At 54.4% G+C, this 18,554-nt stretch overlaps 10 protein-coding genes across 10 annotated transcripts; 4 read left to right on the forward strand and 6 right to left on the reverse strand.

Moving 5' to 3' along the window:
* N656DRAFT_752873 (uncharacterized protein) lies at positions 1–1,760 on the reverse strand. Its single transcript, XM_064813047.1, has 2 exons — positions 1,201–1,760; positions 1–1,137 (listed from the first exon to the last, which is right to left on the reverse strand). The coding sequence occupies exons 1-2, from the start codon at positions 1,543–1,545 to the stop codon at positions 82–84; spliced, it is 1,401 nt and encodes a 466-aa protein (XP_064670365.1). The 5' UTR covers positions 1,546–1,760; the 3' UTR covers positions 1–81.
* A 493-nt stretch (positions 1,761–2,253) lies between these two features.
* On the forward strand, positions 2,254–4,222 carry N656DRAFT_779027 (uncharacterized protein). Its single transcript, XM_064815114.1, has 3 exons — positions 2,254–3,154; positions 3,229–3,580; positions 3,666–4,222. Exons 1-3 carry the CDS (start codon positions 2,588–2,590, stop codon positions 3,908–3,910), a joined length of 1,164 nt encoding a protein of 387 aa, XP_064670366.1. The 5' UTR covers positions 2,254–2,587; the 3' UTR covers positions 3,911–4,222.
* A 706-nt stretch (positions 4,223–4,928) lies between these two features.
* Positions 4,929–6,056, forward strand: N656DRAFT_836830 (uncharacterized protein; the record flags this gene model as incomplete). The annotated part of the gene is made up of 2 exons (XM_064818803.1): positions 4,929–5,328; positions 5,359–6,056. Exons 1-2 carry the CDS (start codon positions 5,091–5,093, stop codon positions 6,054–6,056), a joined length of 936 nt encoding a protein of 311 aa, XP_064670367.1. The 5' UTR covers positions 4,929–5,090.
* A 141-nt stretch (positions 6,057–6,197) lies between these two features.
* On the reverse strand, positions 6,198–7,418 carry N656DRAFT_789436 (uncharacterized protein; the record flags this gene model as incomplete). The annotated part of the gene is made up of 3 exons (XM_064816788.1): positions 6,198–6,295; positions 6,343–7,176; positions 7,280–7,418. 3 exons carry the CDS (start codon positions 7,416–7,418, stop codon positions 6,198–6,200), a joined length of 1,071 nt encoding a protein of 356 aa, XP_064670368.1.
* A 950-nt stretch (positions 7,419–8,368) lies between these two features.
* On the forward strand, positions 8,369–9,434 carry N656DRAFT_789437 (uncharacterized protein; the record flags this gene model as incomplete). The annotated part of the gene is made up of 2 exons (XM_064816789.1): positions 8,369–8,677; positions 8,775–9,434. 2 exons carry the CDS (start codon positions 8,369–8,371, stop codon positions 9,432–9,434), a joined length of 969 nt encoding a protein of 322 aa, XP_064670369.1.
* Positions 9,435–9,741: 307 nt separating this feature from the next.
* N656DRAFT_768363 (HET-domain-containing protein) lies at positions 9,742–12,780 on the forward strand (the record flags this gene model as incomplete). Its single annotated transcript, XM_064813617.1, has 1 exon — positions 9,742–12,780. The coding sequence occupies one exon, from the start codon at positions 9,742–9,744 to the stop codon at positions 12,778–12,780; it is 3,039 nt and encodes a 1,012-aa protein (XP_064670370.1).
* Positions 12,781–12,918: 138 nt separating this feature from the next.
* On the reverse strand, positions 12,919–13,272 carry N656DRAFT_685859 (subtilisin-like protein; the record flags this gene model as incomplete). Its single annotated transcript, XM_064810615.1, has 1 exon — positions 12,919–13,272. A coding segment is annotated over one exon (354 nt), but the record flags the coding sequence as incomplete, so codon positions are not given.
* Positions 13,273–13,404: 132 nt separating this feature from the next.
* On the reverse strand, positions 13,405–14,796 carry N656DRAFT_694813 (uncharacterized protein; the record flags this gene model as incomplete). The annotated part of the gene is made up of 2 exons (XM_064810682.1): positions 13,405–14,217; positions 14,314–14,796. Coding segments are annotated over 2 exons (1,296 nt in total), but the record flags the coding sequence as incomplete, so codon positions are not given.
* Positions 14,797–15,571: 775 nt separating this feature from the next.
* On the reverse strand, positions 15,572–17,377 carry N656DRAFT_797992 (uncharacterized protein; the record flags this gene model as incomplete). The annotated part of the gene is made up of 5 exons (XM_064817704.1): positions 15,572–16,472; positions 16,541–16,766; positions 16,846–16,971; positions 17,035–17,241; positions 17,329–17,377. 5 exons carry the CDS (start codon positions 17,375–17,377, stop codon positions 15,572–15,574), a joined length of 1,509 nt encoding a protein of 502 aa, XP_064670373.1.
* Positions 17,378–17,827: 450 nt separating this feature from the next.
* Positions 17,828–18,481, reverse strand: N656DRAFT_779034 (uncharacterized protein). Its single transcript, XM_064815115.1, has 2 exons — positions 18,283–18,481; positions 17,828–18,221 (listed from the first exon to the last, which is right to left on the reverse strand). The coding sequence occupies exons 1-2, from the start codon at positions 18,435–18,437 to the stop codon at positions 18,077–18,079; spliced, it is 300 nt and encodes a 99-aa protein (XP_064670374.1). The 5' UTR covers positions 18,438–18,481; the 3' UTR covers positions 17,828–18,076.
* Positions 18,482–18,554: the final 73 nt, after the last annotated feature.

Here is an 18,554-nt window from a genome sequence, read left to right on the forward strand (position 1 = left end):
CGAAGTAATCAACATTGTTAATGCACAAGCTTCCTGGCTTCTGCTGGTTCCCAAGAGCTATGTCTGGATCGAAGACTTATGTCACTGGACCTGTGTGTCGCCATTTTCACAGGACTTTTCTCTCGTTTCCTCCTCTACCTGCCCAGTTTCCCCCACCTCATTCTCCTCGGCCCCTTTATTTTTCTCTCCTTCTTTCTCCTTACCCTTACCTTCGTGTCCCCCTTCGCTAGTCCCCCCCTTTTCCTCGGCCTCGCCGGGTGCATGTTCCAGTTTCACCTTCTTCACAATGCCGTTTATTTCCATATATTGATCTAATGCCCTCTTCAAAGGGCCCTCATCTACGTCATTCTCGTCTAGATCTCCCTCGCCCTCCAGGTAGCGCTTGTAACGGCCCTCGGGCAGCGGTTCTCCTGCCGCCATGTTCAAGCGGAGCAGCTGAAGATTGGCCTCGGGGTAGTCGATTGCACACTGCGGCCGGCGCTTCATCATGTTTCTCTCGTCCTTGTCCAGCGGTTTGCGCTCCCAGACATCCCTATAGATGAGGTGGATGGTGATTGCGTCTTCGGGATCGTAGCGTTTGCGGTTACGGTCATCCACAAGGATCGGGAGCGGACAGGGCCTTGTCGGGGTGGCCTCCGAGGAGTCTATCGACGCAGGGTCAGAGAGTAAGAAGTCAACCAGGGCTTGCTGCTGGTGGTCGAGGAGCTGCGTGACCCGCATCGTGACCGTTGAGCGACAAGGGTGGAGGTAGATGTTAGGAGGATCCTGCGGCAGAAAGTTCCCATCTTTGTCCGTCTCTGCGCGACGGTCAAATACGACGACGCCGCCAAAAATGCGATCTTCCACCCAATACCCTACGACATCAGCTTTGCCCTCGGGGTAGATGTCGTCGTCGACGTAAGCGTGGTGATTGAAGATGCTGGGACGTGGCGGGACGGGCTCCCACTTTTCTTCCCTCGACCACCACGGCCTCGGCATGACCCAATTCACAACGGCGTCGACATCACCTTTGTGGAGGCGGAAATCCATCTGGTAGAGCAGCGCACCAAATTGGTGGAGAGCCACAGCAACCAGTTCAATCAAGCGTGTATTGAACATCTTGGTGCCGGGAGCCGCCCTTTGAAACGCATTGACAAGCTGGACATGGTCAATTCTGTGCCTCGGCGCGACTAACGCTCGTAAGGTGGACCAGTAACATACCTTGGGGTTGAATGCTAGCATGTCGGGATCCCACAGAGGGCAGATCTCGCGCGCTTTTTCCATGGCGCCGGGACAGAGCTCTTCGTGCCCGTCGAGTGGATGGTCACCGTAGAGTCCTGGCAATCGCCGATCCCAGGCGACATCGGCGGTTGGCAAGCCGTCGATGATTTGGGCGTAGGTGAAGATGGCGAGTTCTGTAGAAAGAACATTGTTGATGGCGCGAGTGAGTGCATCACGATGCAACTTGTCGAGTTTGCGAATCGGAATGCGCGCCCTGTACTCCGCGCGTGCTTTTTCTCGAAGCTGGTCCAGCACAGCTGGCATGACATCGGGGTAAATAGACATGACGGGCACGTCGGTCAGGTGGGGTGGCGTGTGCGGTCAATTGTTGTGCGTCGAAGTACTCGCTGTCGCGACTTGGAAGATGAAAGCCGAGGGGAGATGAGGTTGAGGAGATAAGGTAAGTAGGTATCTGGTAGTAATTTGAGCCCAAGTTTTAGAACGAGGTTGTTGGAATTTGACAAAGTTGAGAATGTGAGAAGGTCAGCTGGGGCCTTGGGGAGACAACTGGAAGAAATTCGGTACGCGGCTATGCGCCGTAGGCCCCTCTATTCAGTCGTCTAGGTGTTACACCAGCCGCCGGTACCGTACTGCCGGGTCCAAAGTCCGGCCACCCGCCAACCGCCAACCGCCTTTCCCCGTGGCCAATTGGTCCTTCACACTCGTCGGCCCGGCCCGACTACTCCCGAGATATCTCAAAATGGCACGCGGCACGCGCTTGCAACAGTTATCACACATTCCCAGGTACTTCGCAATTGACGACTGGATGTCAGCTTACAGAGCTTCCAACACTAGGCCAAGACAAGCGCAGCCAGCCGCCGAACATGGATTCATCCCACGGCTGGCAACGTCGTGTGAATACTGCGATCATGGCGGTTAGACACTAAGACACCCTAGGTAAGGTATGCTATTGTCTTGAATATCGGGGTGAAATTAAGTCGTCATTGAAAAGTTATAAAGTAATGCTGTCTGCATCCTTGAGTTCTCGACCTCTATCCCATCTGGTCCGCTGCGGCAGTCATTCACTCAGGTCAACCAGGACTCGAACTGCCCAATTCCCAGCTTCTTCCCCCGTTTTCTGTGATCTGGCATCACGTCTCTGTCTGTCCGAACCCTTTGGACCGTGCCATCTCTGTCGTACATCATCTTCATTTATCCGATTCCCCCTTATCGCCCCCTAATATCCCTTGACTTTGGTCACCTCGGTCTTCAGCCACTTGATCCTTACTACCCAGTGGGTAGTTTGGCACCGCTGTACATTAATCTCAGCTCCATTCCACCTGAAATCCGGCCTTCAGCACCTTACCTTCCTCGACTTACAACAACCATGTCTTACTCAGGGGGCTACCTCTCCGTCAACAACGATGCATCCGGCTCTGTTTCCCGCAGTCGCTCGCGTTCCCCTGGAGGCCGCCGATCCAGAAGCGGCACCCCGTCTTCTACACGTCGTGATGAAGATGTCCGCCCTCCGCTCCCGGGGGGGATGCTTCCAAACGTTCGAGTTTTCGAGCAAAGCCGAAGCGATCCCGAAGACATGCCCCAGCTATCCAAGCTGTCGCGGACTTTTCGATTTGTCGTTTTCGTCATGCATTTTGCCATATCGATGCTTGAGTCGCCGGACGGCAGGGAGGCTTTGATCGACACCGCTGGTGCCCTCTGCGATGGCTGGACCATGCGCGGGAGACGGAACCATTTGTTCAGGGCCGATGTGAGGCAGCAGCGTAACCTTCTGATCGAGCAAGTCGATGCCTTCCTCGACAGCATCCGCGAGAACCCACCCAACATGGTTGTCAGTTCGCGCCTCGTGGGCGAGGGGGTCGTTCAACGTCAAGATTGGGCCCACGGGAGAGGGTTCAACGCAAAGTGGGCTGCCATGTTTCGTTTAAACGGAAGGGTAAGGCCCCATCCGCCGTCTAGACTAGACGATCCACAGGCGAATAGTGTTGTATTGACCCGGCATGCTTATAGATTATCGACGACGCTATCGAAGCCGCCGAGGATGGCCTTCTTGAGGAGTTTCAGCGTTTCCTATTGCTCATGGGGATAGCGACCGTCCATGAACTGATTCACGTCTTCGTTGCCCAGTTCGTTGGAAATGGCCGGGACCTCACGCCCCCTCAGGTTAATTTCCCTGGAAGAGGCACTGCATCCGGCGAGTCAGGTCGATTTTACGAAAGGCAGCTGATAGGCTTCGTGGTCCAATCTTACTATGACAGGAATCATCCCTTGGGAGAGCGCCAACCCGGGGATTTGGTCGCCTACGATGGAAACCAAAGGTATGAGGTGGATAGGGATTGGATGCGAGACATGTTGAACCTAAGTGAGTCTAGATCGCGCTTCATTGTCAATACCCCTCTTCTAGTTCTCGAATTGTTTTCTGACCTGTCATGGCCATGCGTCCTCAGACTTCCGCTTCCACATGGACCGCAGATTGTCATCATGGACCCGCTCGACCCATAGACAGATGGACCGGGCAATGCAAGACGTTAGAGGTCCCGGCATCGGTGACGATTTTCGGAGTAGCGATCTCACTGGCATTCTTGAGAGGATGAACAACAAGCCCGTCGACCATATCGAGGGGGAAGAGCTTCACGGAATAATGAAGATGGCCCGAGATCCTCGATACATTAAAGCGCGCGGTCAATCCTGATTCCTGAATATTCTGTTGCGGACTTCACAGATGTACTGTGTTAGTATATAGAAATGTTTCAGTTTGGCTTGCTTGGAGCGCTGGTTTCCAAATATTCTTCATACCGAATCCAGTTCCTACGAAGTCGGTTCTTCTGTGAGAAGTCAAGGCCGGAAAGGAAGCCTGGGAATGTGAAGAAATGAGTTGTTTTGAGCTCGCTCCGCTCGCTTGTCGAGATTCAGGGTCCTGTCGCTAAACGCATACAGTGGGTGCCACAAAAAAACGCCCAACTGTCGATTTTACCACAAAACTCACCAACATCACTAATACAACTTTTGAGCATAATGTATAAATAATCATACCAAATCTACTATACTAGGAGTTATTTACATTCTCTATCTATTTAGTCCTTGCCTTATATATAGTTTTGGAGCGAAAATGCGGAAGGAATGGTGGTGCAAAGTTGAACTTAAGGTGGGACTTGAAATTCACATGCCCTATAAGTGCCCTATAAGTCCCTGTAAGCTCGAAAATCCAAAAGTTCAAAAAGTCTTTTTTCATACGAATCCCAACTACAACTACAGTACTTGAAAAAAGCCTTAGCTTCTAAAATAGATATATACTTTAACCAATCTCAAATGACCTTCTCAAGTGTTATTGTATTTTACTAAGAGTGTGGTTGTTTTTGGTCTAGCTGAAATAGTTGAGTTTTGGCTGTTTTTGGTGTGAAAAAACGAGTTGGGCGTTTTTTTCCGGCACTGACTGTATGCGTCCAGATTTTGTTGCTGTACAGTGGGCATTGGGCAGGGCTGCAGGCATGTGCCAGGCAGCCCACTTCCACAAGCGGTTAGCACGTTAGCTAGATGTCCAGCAACTCCACAATTCTCGGATTCTTCCTTTATCATCACAGCATCAGAAAATCAATTGTTGTCAATCAAGATCTTCAGTTTTGGCTGGCATTGCAGATCATTAAATACAGATTTCGTGCATTTGAAATCGTCTTGACGGACGGGACAGTGTCAAACTGGCCGATTCCAATTCGCAGTCTCGCCAAGCTCGCCAAGAAAGTGTCCGGTTCCACGGTGTACTCCGTTGCAAGTGTCGAACTTCGCACTTGAAATGGTACATACTAACCCGAGCGACCGCCTGAAACCCACCTAAACTGCAATCCATCTCGCTAATAAGGTACCTTATCCATCCAATGCAGCTCCTCCAACTTCCTCCAGAACTGCTCCTCCACACCTTCGAGTACCTGGGATCGGCCTTTTTCCGCGAAGATCTCAGCCGCCTGACGATTTCACGGCGCTGGTATGATTTCGCCTGGCCGACCCTGGTCCGGAATCTCGAGTTGACTTCCAAGTCGCTTGTAAAATTCTTGGACAACAACGCAATCATCCGCCACAGTCGGCCCTACATCGCGGGAGTCAGCGTATACCTATGTCCAATCGGTGTTCGGCAACTTGTACCAGATCGTCCACTAGGGGCCCCTCCCGCCTATGCCATCTTTCCTAGGAGTCAAGATGTGCAATCCGCCTGTACCTTAGCTGCCGTCCTACACCAATGTCCTGGTCTGAGACGCTTGAAGCTCTGCCTGGAGCCTTACTGCGTTGATGACGACCTGATGGTCAAACCTCTGACCGACTTTCTCTCCATCCGCCATATTACCTCTTTGGAGTTCGACGTTTCCGGGTGGCCCGCAGCATGCTCGAGAAAAATCAATGTTCATCTCTGCAAAACCATCAATTTGCTGCTTCCGTCACTCCGTCGCCTACGCTGCCGAATGGACTGGGTGTGCGAGAGACTGCTGAGGGCGCCGGAAGACGCCAAGACGCCCCTCCACTTGGAGGAGCTGATCGTCAACCTGAGCATCCCCGAGTTGTACGACAACGACTACATTGGCTATATACCTAGGCACTGCACCTGGAGGCCTGGTCACGGCACTCATAGGTCTGCATATAATGCACTCAAGGCGACGATGGAGAGCGCGGCGGCAGCGATTGCGTCCAGACTCAAAGGCCCTCGCATGGTGAGGGTGATATCGCACGTGCTTCCAAGTTATGATATATCTGCCTTTGACGCCATCACCGGGCGCCGAATGCGGTTGGGCTCTAGGTGCGAAGACGACTGGGAGATATTTTTTCAGGGCGATGGAACGCCAGGAGGGTAGGATGACTTGGACGAGACGGACTAGCGACTGGTCAGACTCAACTTCAGATTATAAGTCGGTCTGAATCTGCTATGACAGCGTCTGGTGCTGCCACGACGTATGATTCACGCTATGAAAAGCAAAGAATGGATCAAGAGCCGTCTAATACAAGTCCAACGTCCCATATACACGCACGAGCTGCTCCCAAGACACATGATCGCCATAGATCAGTCCAGCCACCAATCGCCCCACCAATAGAGCTTGATGTGGCGTCGTATATGTGCATCAATAAGCAATATCAGCTTACTTGGACCCGAGACTTGGGAGAGCAGTGGCGTTGGGAGTTTGCCTTCCGGGCTTCGAGTCTCTTCAAGATGCCGTAAGTGCTCGCGGACAAGAGACCTGAGGGTGAGTATCTTGTTATTTACCTCCTCGGAGCCTGACGGGAATGTCATGAACTCCTGAGATGTCACAAAGCGCTCGATGGGAACGGTTTGCGCTCGGTCCCAGTCAATGACACCCTTCAAGTTGTAATCGTCATCGAACAAGAGGTTCCCGAAATGCAAATCGACGTGACAGATAGGGAAAGGGCCGTGGAGTCGTGGTTCCATGATGATATGGGGTACAGCGATCTTGAGAACCCAGCAAGCTGTCCTCCACCCTGGATCCTGAGGTTGAAGAATGAGAATCTGCGCGTTTTCACTTTGTCGCTCCCGATAGAACCATTCAAGTGATGTGTGTGCATTGAAGTCAGAATCGGGAATAATCTCGGGAGGTTCGTCGCAGCTTTCGCCGCACCAGAGTTGGCCGAACTTATCAAACGCCAGACCGTGGAGTTCGAACAGAACTTCAGCCAGTTGTTTTGCAACCTTCGACAGGAATTCGGACGGGACTGCTGAGGCGATTGGGCTTTTAAGGACCCGGCCATCCATATACTCCATAAGAACATAAGGATATCTAACCTCATTTGAAGCTGAAACATCGTGGGCGAAGACCTGCGGTACCGGGATCGATGTTCTAGCCCTGACCGTCCGCATCGTGGCGATCTCGCTCAGCAGGTCCATACGGTTCTCATCGGCTTCAGACGAATTCACGTGGACGTGCTGGATTTTTGCGATCCAGTACACCTCGTCCGAGAAAGCTACCTCGAGCACGATGTTGTAGAAAGCCGCATGTGAACGCCGTCGGGTTGATTGTGCACGAAATGTTGGAGGTCGCGGTAGCCGTCTTGTCCTGGCTGATACGGGCGAGCCGCGCGACTTCCTCAAGACGCTGGAGATTGATCGTGGAAAGCACGGTTCGGATTCGATCGTGACGGCTTCCTGGTCCAGGCTCTAGGCCGTTGAACCCAGCCCAACCATCGCTAGGACGCTTGCTCGGCATGGTGCGGTGAGGATCGGGTGGGGTGCAGGGGGTTCGAGAATGTGAACGTGGAACAGACGGTCTTGAACTTCAAGGAGTTGGAGGAATGCAGAAGCACGAAGAGGGGTAATGGAAAGAGAAGAGAACAGGAGGAAGATCACAACCAACGTACGACCTGATATACCCGTTGGCTCGTCACTCCAAGCCGACGGGTACATATGATTGGCCAAATGGGTACCACCTAGGAATTGTTGGGTTAGGCTTTCCAGAGCCGCACGGTAGACGGCGATGAAGTGATGTTTAAGACGCAGGTGAGTCCGCCGGGACGACTGCGAAATACAATCTGCAAGTCTTTCTTTACCCATGGTGGCTTCGCGTCAGCGAGTAACGACTTGTGTGACGAGATCCCGCCAACCACCGAGTTGCTGACATTTTAACCTTGTCTTTCTCTGCTCTCACTTGATTGTATTGAGTCCTTGTAGATTCTCGAATTGAGGTATTGGGTTGGGGGATTGGCAGTTGACGAGTTGCTTTTCCGCGTGGGTTGGGATCGGGGGCAGTGCACCTTTGCTACGGGGGCAGTGTGCCGCAATATATAACACTAACCCTTACTTTTTAGGCCACGCCCACACTGGGAGACTGGGAGACTGGCCTGAGGTAGTAGGTATATAGCTTCGCTTACCCCTATGTGCCGCAGAGAGAGCTTGCGCTGGGCATGTTATGGTATTTTATCTTGGAACGGGTCTTTGACGTGCTGCACGGGTTTTCCAGCGGACTCAGCCAACTGAGCCAAGGGAGCGCCGACAGCAACATGCGTCTTACGTCAGCGGATATGCGCTTATATAAAGCCTAAATCCCCTTTTCGTCTCCGAAGTCTGTGGTCTGTGTCTGCCCCCCCCCTCTCCCAGCCGCTTGCTGTCTTTTAGTCAAGACTCACGACGTCTCCTCACTCGCGTTGCTTAGTTTTTACAATGTCACTTCTGCATTTGCCTCCCGAGACTCTAAGACAAATTTTTGACGAAGTCGGGTCGTCGTTTTTCCACGAGGACGTACGCCGCCTTACGGTCTGCAAACAGTGGTTTGAGTTCGCTCTCCCCACGTGCCTCAAGTGCATCACACTTTCTCCAAAGACTCTGCGGAGTCTAATGGCCTCTGGGGTAACAAAAAGGCCATCGCCGCTCCAAAACAACTTGGAAACTTTACACCTTGAACTGAGGGGGGATCGGTTATGCATCTCTACGTCCTACCCCTCAGAATATACGCAAGAGCCAAATGCTCTGGTGGCCACTGCACTAAACGAGGCTCCCGGAAACAATCCGATCAAGACATCCATGACGGCCCTAAATGAAGACCTCGATCAGCTTGCCAATTACCCAGCAATTTCACAGGCTGCATACCTTACGCATACGAGCCTGGGGCTTTCCCTGTCCTCAGCCCTTCGATAGCGCTGAGGATAATCTGCCGCTGCCTACAATGCAAGCCTTGCTCTTGGTGGAGAATCTGAGGGTTCTGGTACTGGATCTGTCTACCGGCTTTCTGAATTCGACAGGACAGCAAGGAAACGACCATCATATTTGTCCAGCTATTGGTGCCCTTCTTTGCACACTTCGAACCCTTCACCTACGCATGCGCAGCATCTGCCCCGACGTTTTAATACCCCGGGATCCCAATATCAGTCTGCAGTTGAGCGAGGTAGTCATCAACTTGAGTCTGATGGAGAATCTACCAGGTGTAACATCAGCGGCCCACTCTAAACGATGCGGTTCCCAAAGCGGAGGATTGCTTCAACTGAAAGCGGATCTATGCGAACAAGCAGAGGCTCTTGCGACCCAAATGGCGTTCCCTAAAGTCATGAGGATCTTGACTCATTCACTTCCGCAGTTTGAGACAAATTCCTTGGATGTCTTGAGTGGTAAGACTATGATCTTAGAGGACGGTAGTGCGTGGGATGACGATGGCAAGACCGTTGAGGAAGGCTCAGAGCCAGAGTCCGAGATTATGTCAGATGATGAAGATTCTACTCTCCTAGACGAGTAATGGGAGTATGGGTCTGTATTTTTCCCATCTTCTTTACGTCGGGGATGCACAGGTGGCCTCCTTGAGGCGCAGTATATTCCGAGCAGCTCGCAATCCTGCAATTGCGCCACGATGAGCCACCATGACCCATGACATTTTTGATTCGGCAGGAACTTCTGGGAGCCTGGGGTATATCTACCTTCAGCAATGATTTTAAACTCTGTCTGCGACTCTGCCTAGACATGTCAGATTCCAACTCACAGCAAGACGACGTGAGCCTGCATCCCGAACATCACGGCACGCCACTGCGAGCACCCGAGCTCTGACCATGAAACACGACATCCGGCGTATTGTCGCCCTTGAGATCCGTGATCGGGGTACGCACTCCATCATAAGTCGAATCATGGGGGAACGCAATGGCGATGACGAAATCGCAGATCCAGACATACGGGAGATGGTGCGGGATCACAGCGAAAAGTCAAGAGTAAGAGGAAGGATGGTATTGGACGAGCTGGACGAGGCTAGGGGCGCGGCAAGCAACCATTCGCGCCACGACGTCGACGGGCTGTCGGATGAAGACCTCGAACGCGTCACGATACGGCTGCAGACCCAGAGCGACGGGACCCAGGGCGGCAAGGACGGCAGTGCATTGGTCTTCACCCCAGAGGACGAGCAGAAATTCAGCCGCTACAAACATCACCAATATGTCCGCCGCTGGGGACTCTTCTCCACAGCCGACGGGATCGACGAGGAGTGGTTTATCCCGAGTCCTCCTGTTCTGCCCGAAGACGACCCGGAATATCTGTGCGATATGTGCAGACACATTGACTTCAACGCTCTTTTCACCAAACGTGGCCTGGTTGGAAATATCCAACCTGGACCGACCCGGATCGCACTGCATGCACTGGCCAAGGTTCTGAGGAACCAACACTGCTCATTCTGCAGCCTCATTCGGAAAAAGATCGCCCAGGACAAACTTTTGCCCGATGAGCCCATCGAGAGATTTGAGGGGGAGACAATCCACCTGAACGTCATCGACGATGGGCCTGCCTGCTCTCTCAAACTCGAGGTCGAGCTCGAAAGCTACGTCAGGGGCAAGGCCAACTCTAGGATTATCCTGCAGAAATTTGCTGGTGCCACTGCAGAGCCCCTGCAAGGCCTCCGTGTCTGTCAAGAAAAGGCTGATTTGGACCGTTTAAGAGGGTGGCTCCGTGCATGTGAGGAGACTCAGAGTTCGCCTTATGAGCATCAGGACAGCATAATGCTGGTCAGTCTACGGGTTGTCGACACGGTCGAGAACCGGATCTGTGAGATTGATGCACACAGCCGCTATGCTTGCTTGTCGTATGTTTGGGGCAAAGGGAGCCAAACGCAATATACGGCAGCCACGAAATCGATTTTGGAAGCACCGCAGGGTTTGATGGCGGAATCTGTTAGACTGCCACAGACTATCCTGGATGCCATGGAGGTCACACGCCAGATTGGCCTTCGGTACCTCTGGATTGACGCCCTTTGCATCCTGCAGGACAGCCAGGAGGATAAGGCCAAGGTCATATCCCAGATGCATGGCATTTACAGCAATGCGACCTTGACAATCGTCGCTTCCACCAACGCAGGCCCTTCGGATGGCCTTGCTGGCGTCGGCCCGGTCCCTCGGCCTCAACCGCAGATATCGGAGAAGCTTCAGGGCATCACCGTCGGAGTAGCATTCCACGACGCTCGGAAACCCCATGTTGAAATTGAGAACTCGGTGTGGAACTCACGAGCGTGGACTTTTCAAGAACGCCTTGTCTCTCGGCGCCTTGTATACTTTACAGAGTCGCAGATGACCTTCGCCTGTCCCCACGCGGCGACACGCTTTGAAGATACTGTTTCTGTTCCTAATATCGGGTACAGGCCTACACCGATCAACGATCAGACGAAATACACATCCCGCGCGAACGACTTGCTGCTGCACGTTTGGTGCGATCCGACACAGGCTGCATATCCAAACAAGGCCTTCGTAACCGACTACGGCACTGTGGTGTGGCAAGCAGCAGATCCTGATAATCCAGATGGCGTCTCGGCCGCGGATCCCCCGATCTACCAAACGGGCGAGGCACCGTCTACTAGCTCAACGGGGGTTCTCCAGCTTGAAGGCCATACACTCTGGGATGTCTATCGGCAGGTAGTCAGCGACTACACGAAGCGCAAGATGACGTGGGCCTCTGATGCAGTCAACGCCTTCACAGCTATTGGGGAGTTGATCCGGCGCGGCACAAACACCAAGTACTGGCACGGCATCCCCGAGTTTGCCTTTGACCAGGCGCTCTTGTGGCTGCCGCGGGAACCCTTGAAGAGGCGAAAGAACGGCGACGTGCCGCTCTTCCCAAGCTGGGCCTGGTGCGCTTGGGAAGGCCACAGCTCGTATCGCGGTCGGGGATTCTACAACTCCTTGGCTCGGCCACCTGTCCCTGTTGTCAAGTGGTTGGAACCGCTTGACAAGGAAGCCGAGATTGAGAGGATTCGATCGGGTGAGGGGGCAACGCCGGAGCAGATCGAGGCCGCGATTCGCTACATCAACAGCAATCTGCTCCTTTCAGTCCGCGATCCTTATGCTCTCTGGCATATCTACGACAGAGATGAAGGCTGGGAACACCAGCGCGATGAGGCCAAAAACGAGCACTTCTACACCAATGCGGCCTACCCACACATTCGGTTCAGCTATCCCATATCGCTTCCCGGCGAAGAAGTTTCTGAGCGTCCCATAGATAACAGCCTGCTGGCATTCCAGGCCCGGAGCGCACAGGTCCGCTTCCGCGATATCATCACCGAAGGCCACGTGGCAGAAGCCTTCCAGCATGACTACCTACAAATCGGCCTCAACGACGAGAAGCGCTCGGCCAACTTTCGACCCACCTGGCAACGCATCATTTATCATCAAGGCTACCGCGCCGGGTTTTTGAGCCTGAACGTGCCGTTCGAAGAGATCGAACTCGACTCCGACGACAGCTATCACCTAGTTGCCATGTCTAGGGACAGCCTGCCCGGAATTGCCCCGCCCACCGAGGGCTGGGATGTCTACTGGCAGGTTGAACCTCGGATGCTGCAGTACCATCTCTTCAGAGAGGAGTGGGGCGGCAAGCCCCTCGAGGTGCCGCCGCCGAACACAAATGTGACACCGGACACGGGGCCGTGCAGCGAGAATGGGAATCCGTTTTGGGACACGGATCGGTTTGGTGAGGTGGGAAAGATTGATGTCTACAATGTCCTGCTGCTGAGGGAAAGGGGTGTGCCAAGCCGGCATGAACGGATCGGGGTTGGGAAGATGAGCTTTCGCGCTTTTCATCATGCCCAGCCGAAGGTCAGATATATCATCATGGACTAGAGGCTGGTCCGACAAAGTATGCGGTTTTGAATCCGATGTGACAAGCAACAACATGGGGGGATTTGCGAGCAAGACCTAGGTTTGGGTGGTGACGAATACTTGCTTTCTGGCATACCTCAACTGAACTGATATGTACATCTATAGAAGAGCAGCCATAAAGTCATTAAAGTCGTCAACCACTCCGAGCCCCGTTACGCAATCATATCCCGCAACCGAAGACCACCCCGGCGAAACCTCCCCGTCCGGGAATCTGCATCCCATGCTCTCTCCCTCAACAACATCCCTCAGCACGCTCCTGACCTTAGCCTCGTACAGCAACGGGTTCAGCCAGCCCAAGCTCTTCTTGCCCGCTCGCAGCCGCGCATCATTGACCAGCGCAATCATGGCCGCCACCGTGGGCGCGCTGGCGCTCGTGCCGAGCACCTGACTCTCCGTGCCAGCAACGATGATCTGAAACCCCGACCCGATGGCACTAATATCCGGCATGGCCCTGCCGGTCCTATTAAACAACGCCACGCGCGTGTCATTCGCCTGAACCAACCCATCAATATACTTCCCAACCACCTCATCCTGCCACTTTGGCCTTGCAAAGAAATTGCTGAACCCGCCCGTGCTGAACGACGCTCCCGTAACGGGCGGCGCCACATTATCCGTCGCGCCCACGCTCGTCACGTACGGACAACTCGCGGGGAAGGTGGGCATGAACATCTTCCTCTGGCTACCATCATTCGACACGCAACGGGTCTGCCCCGTCCCAGCCGCGCCGCCGTCCCCCGTCGCTGCAAGCACGGAAACCCCCCGCGCCGTCAGCGCCGCGAACATGTCACACACCCGCAGCGCGTAAGGGCGGGGCACCCCGATTTCGTCGTCCGCGTAGCTAATGCTTAGTACATGGGGCAATTCAGCATCGGGCTTGGCTAGTAAGGCCGTCAAGAATTCCAAAAACGGCTCGTTATCACTCCGTTCCACCGGCAGCGGCTCACCGGACGTGGCATCGAGTTTCGTCCCCCTCCCACCAGTCACGTAGTAGACCACGTTAGTTGGATAACCCAACGCCATGGCGTACTGCACGTCGAGGGAGGCTTCCATGCCCGCGTTGCGGAGCGAGTCCTGCGGGTTGATCCCGTTGTTGAAGAGTTCCACGGAGAAGTTGTACGGTGGGGAAAGGGAGGCGAGGTGCGGGGCGTAGATGGACATGAACTGGTCGACGTCCGAGTACAGGATCCATTGCTCTAGAAAGCCGGCTACGCCAAAGCGTACGGGGCTTGGGGCAGACGGGGTGTAGGTGATGTTGTAAAGCTTGCGGATGCAGTCGGGTAGGGTTACGGGGAAACAGGGGTACATGGGTTCCGGATCCGGGGAGGCGGAGGTGGTTGGGATGTCGACGGGCTTGCGGCTGGTTGTGGTGCTTGCTGGCGAGGGGGATAGTTTGGTCGGCTTGGGATTCCAGTTTGTCCAGGGGTGGGGCTTGTGGGGGTGCTTCCACCGCTTGCCCCGTGGCCGCGGAGGCATGAAATTGGTGATGGGGTGCACAAAGTCGATGTAGTCGCGCATCCAGGCGGGAATTGTGTAGGAGAGCGCCCGCAGGAGGGGATCGGCATCGCCATATTTGTAGGCGTAGTACGCGAGGTCGGCTTGGAAAAGGGACTTGACTGTCCGCGCTGAGGCCTCGAAGCTGATGAGACTGCCTTGGTTGTGGAGGTCGCGGATTCCGTTTGACTTGAGCCAGCTGGACACGGCGTCGGTTGCGGCCTGGGCGGGCTGGCGCAGCTGGTGGACTTGGTCTCGGCTCAGGTGGCTACCAGAAGGGTGGCGGTGATGAAGTCTGGCCTTGAGCTCGCTGATGCCGGGCTCTTTGAGGGCGACAAAGAGAGTGATCTTGTCCGAGGCGCTGGCGTTGTGGTGGAAGCTCCAGCCTGGTGGTATACCTTTTGCCTCTTCCAGGATAACAGTGGGCGCTGCAATCGTCCAGCTAGCAAACAGGCCCAGGAGGGCCGTGGAAAGAGAGCAACGCATGGTCGACGTCAAACCAGCAGGGCTTGGTGGACTTTTGGACTCCTAGCCGGCAACAACCCTCAAGCCACCCGTATCAAGTGAGATAGCCAAAGCACGGGTGGGCGATGCGGGAGTAATAAAGACAAACGACCGGCCGCCAAGCCTAGGGAGCTCCCCAGTCCGGGATGGTTATGCCCGGGTCTTGATCAGCGCACGTTCTCCCGGAAGGCCCTTCTTCTCCGGAGCTTGGCGGGCGGCACCGCAGGATACACGATGTTGGGTGCAATCTATCTCGTCTTGCGCCTAGAGACGAGGCAATATACTGTGCTAATATGGGCTTAGCCAAACTTCCCAGGACGGTAATGGTCCACGGAGCGGTTCCGAAGAAGCACACCATTCAGCCGCGAAAATGGAGCCTGCCCTCCGCCAATCCGGCACCCTTCCTCATTGGGCCATGTCGTCGTATCGCCCCTGGCTCGGTATCGTGTCAATTTCTGTCTTGCGTTTTAAATTCCGATTCGCCGCGGGTCAGGCTTGTTCAACCATGACAATCCGATCTGGCAACCTCGGCACGCCGAGACGGATGACCTTCGCGGCCGGCAGGCGACCGAATGACTTCAGCTGCATCTAGCCGGTAGACGCCTTCCCCCTTTCTCTCTGGCGCCATGAGTTTGAGGCCCCAACGCCGGCTCGCTTCTATTTTGAGCGAACATGTATTCCTGGTCGGGCCTAGCCGACCAGCTTCAGTGAACCAGAGACGGACAGAACCAGGTCGAGGACTCTTGGGTCTTGCGGATCAACGCAACTCCAGCATCGACCCGTCCGTGCCTGAGCCTCCGATCTGCTCAACCTCCGAAGTTTCCCTGTTTTGGACGCCCCATCGAACATCACGAGCAATCCTGGGCCCAACCCGCTTGAGCAGGATGCCCACCATGACCGGCCCGATGACGGTGTTGAGCACGATAGCCCACACCCCGATCGCAAACCCCTTGTTGGTCAGGAACGGCGTCTCATTGAGCCCAATCTGGATGATGAGAAGGCCGATCTCGCCACGAGCGACCATGGCAGCACCAAGCAGCGCTGCCGGCGCCCACCCGCGAGGTCGCGCCGGCATGTCCTTATCGGCAGCCCACCCCTTCCGCCGGAACAATTGAGAAACGAGGTCCTGAACCGGAACAACAACACCCACAATCATCTTGGCGAACGCCATGAGCAGGGTGTAAACAACCCCCTTCCAAACGACCTCGCCGACCCACAGTTCCCGAAAAGGGACCGCAAACCCGATGCTCGCAAAGAACAGCGGCTGAAGGACATGGCCGCGAGCGCCGCCTGTGTACCTGTCAAACGCCTCAACAAACCACCTCTCACCAGGCCCACGCTCGGAAGTGGCAGGCAAAGAAGCCACGAATCCGCCAGCCAAGAAAGCGCCAAACAAGACCGACGCGCCCGCGTACGCCGCGATGGCGAGGAATGCGCTCAGAATCAAGACCATGAGCATCAATTCCACAACGCAGGCCTTGCGCTTCCATAATCCCACCTTTTCACCATCAAGACCACCAGCGGCGGTAGGACCAGCCATCCACGGCTCAAACCATCGTCGAAAAGCCGGTCTGGCAACGAACCGTGCCACAGCAGGCGTCAGCAGCGCCATCAGGCTGCTAGCCAGCACAGGCCGGCCGATAATCCACCCCAGGCTGCTGCCACCACCGCCGGACTCAGTGATGCCCCGCAGCTGGTGGATCACGCTGCGAGGACGAGGCCGCACACGTCGTCGATGACGGCGGCTGAGACTAGAACGGTGCCGATCCGCGTTTGGGAGAAGTCAGTGTTACCTGTGGGAGGGTGATTGGGTTTGGTACCATTGGGAGCGGTGTGGTTGTTGGTGTTGTCACTGAAGTTAGAGGAGGAGGAGGCGCTGGTGAGAAGGACGAGGGTTGTTCCTAGTGAGGTGGAGCAGAGAGACGTGCCGAGGATGAATGTTTCCAGGGGAGCTGTGTGCGAGGTTATAGATGATTGCGGCTTAGTACAGTATGGCTCAAACAGTTTGAGGCTATGGGGCAGGGAACATACCATGATGGGATCCGGCGTATAGGAAAGCAAAGGACACGGCGATCGGAGTAAGCACCCCGATGAGGGCAGCGATGAGACTGAGGAGGAGGTTTTGGTGGAGGAGGTCCAAGCGGATCGTGAGGCCGCCTTCATTCGCATATTGCTGAGAGTTAGCAGGGTGCACGTTGGCACAGCAAAGAGGAAGCATACCTTCAAAGATGATGAGAATAAGGCCGATATAGCCAAGCGCAAGGAACGTCTCCTGCCAGGCCGGCGCCAGGATGTTACCGATTGGGAAACCGAATAGGAGGCCGACAACGATAGGCCCAATCAGAGACGCGCCGATGGTCTTGTCGGCCAGCCATTCGGACACAGAAAGGAACAGAAAGAACGACACGAGCGTCAGGATTTCGATGACTGGCGATGCATCAATATGTGGTGAGAGACTCAGAGGACGAGTGCTAAAGATGAAACTTGGAAGGGCCCAGGGCTCAAGTTACGTACTGTTGGGCTCATGATATGAGAGGAAGCCATCGCTTCTATCGGCTGACATTATATGCTGTACAGGATGTACAGCTGTTGATCTGCCTGGGGTGTGGTGGTTTGTTCAGGGGCGACAGACCGCTGAAATTCGTGATTGCTTGGCGAGCTGAAAATGAACTGACTCTGACATTGGTGGCCTACCCTAACCCTGATATACTTTTCGCTCCTCCTTCCCCTTTATATGAGTACCCGGGAGCCGGAGGTTGGAAGTCAGGAAGTGGGACTACCCGAGCAAGTGTTTTACAGGACTTCTAGTAGAAGTCAATGAGGTCCCAAGTGGTATGTAATTCCTTGTATGTGCCTTAATTTCCCTCCACACCAGTCTCTCTCGTTTCGATTTCTCAGCCGTTACTCTAAGCGCCCACTAGCCTTCCCAAAGGTTGATATACCATGATAGGAAAATATTGGCATGCTACATAATGAGAGAAGCAGATTAAAACCAAACAAAGAATGTATTATTCTCTCATTGCTGAAATACCAGTAGGGGTTCTTCTGTATTCATCATGATCATTTCCCCATAACACGCCCCCAACGCCAACGACACCACCCCGGTCTGGCATTTCCCCTAAGTGACCAATTTACCAGATATTGTAGGTAATCCTTCGTTGAAAAGGCCTCCTGCTTCCAGCTTCCCCCATTCACAGGTTCTCCGTCCACCATCCCTCTCATGCCGTTCATGTTCCCGTCGACGAACCCCCTAGAGGCTTGTTCATGGCTTCTCCGGCACCTTCTTCGCATCCTTCTCCGTCGTTGACACGGGACTCTTCTCAGTCCTGATCACACCGCCCGGCTTGCCCATCATGAGCCCGTACAGTCCCGCGACGGCTAGGATGGAACCTCCGATCATGGCATATCTGTAACAGTGAACTCTTAACATTGCGATGCCAACCCCACCCATAAGATCCTTCCACTCACGTTTTCGGGGTCCATTCCAGCTGTGATGTGGTCCCATCCGGGCTGTCCTTCCTGTACATGGCCGTCCTGACGTTTGTGGCCCGCCGTGGGCGCGTGACTGGGCGCGCACCATTGCACACCCTGATGCCTTGTTTGCCGATGTTGGCTCTAAGCATTGTTTCGTTGAATAATATCCGTGTTTTGTGGTTTTCGTGATTTGTATGTGCTTAATGTACGGTCATGGCGGGCCGGTTATTGGGACTTATAAGGCTTTCGGTTCGCTGAGGTCATTG

Source organism: Canariomyces notabilis, assembly GCF_033297395.1.
Source record: "Canariomyces notabilis strain CBS 508.74 unplaced genomic scaffold N656scaffold_10, whole genome shotgun sequence".
Taxonomy (NCBI): Eukaryota; Fungi; Ascomycota; class Sordariomycetes; order Sordariales; family Chaetomiaceae; genus Canariomyces; species Canariomyces notabilis.

Bases quoted from the DNA above. Each gene is read 5' to 3' on its own strand.
- N656DRAFT_779027 (XM_064815114.1), top strand. From the start codon at position 2,588: ATGTCTTACTCAGGGGGCTACCTCTCCGTCAACAACGATGCATCCGGC. The intron at 3,155-3,228 runs GTAAGGCCCCAT...GCATGCTTATAG, and splicing joins TGTTTCGTTTAAACGGAAGG to ATTATCGACGACGCTATCGA. The intron at 3,581-3,665 runs GTGAGTCTAGAT...ATGCGTCCTCAG, and splicing joins GCGAGACATGTTGAACCTAA to ACTTCCGCTTCCACATGGAC.
- N656DRAFT_752873 (XM_064813047.1), bottom strand. From the start codon at position 1,545: ATGTCTATTTACCCCGATGTCATGCCAGCTGTGCTGGACCAGCTTCGA. The intron at 1,138-1,200 runs GTATGTTACTGG...GACCATGTCCAG, and splicing joins TGCTAGCATTCAACCCCAAG to CTTGTCAATGCGTTTCAAAG.
- N656DRAFT_779034 (XM_064815115.1), bottom strand. From the start codon at position 18,437: ATGCTTAGAGCCAACATCGGCAAACAAGGCATCAGGGTGTGCAATGGT. The intron at 18,222-18,282 runs GTGAGTGGAAGG...TCACTGTTACAG, and splicing joins CTGGAATGGACCCCGAAAAC to ATATGCCATGATCGGAGGTT.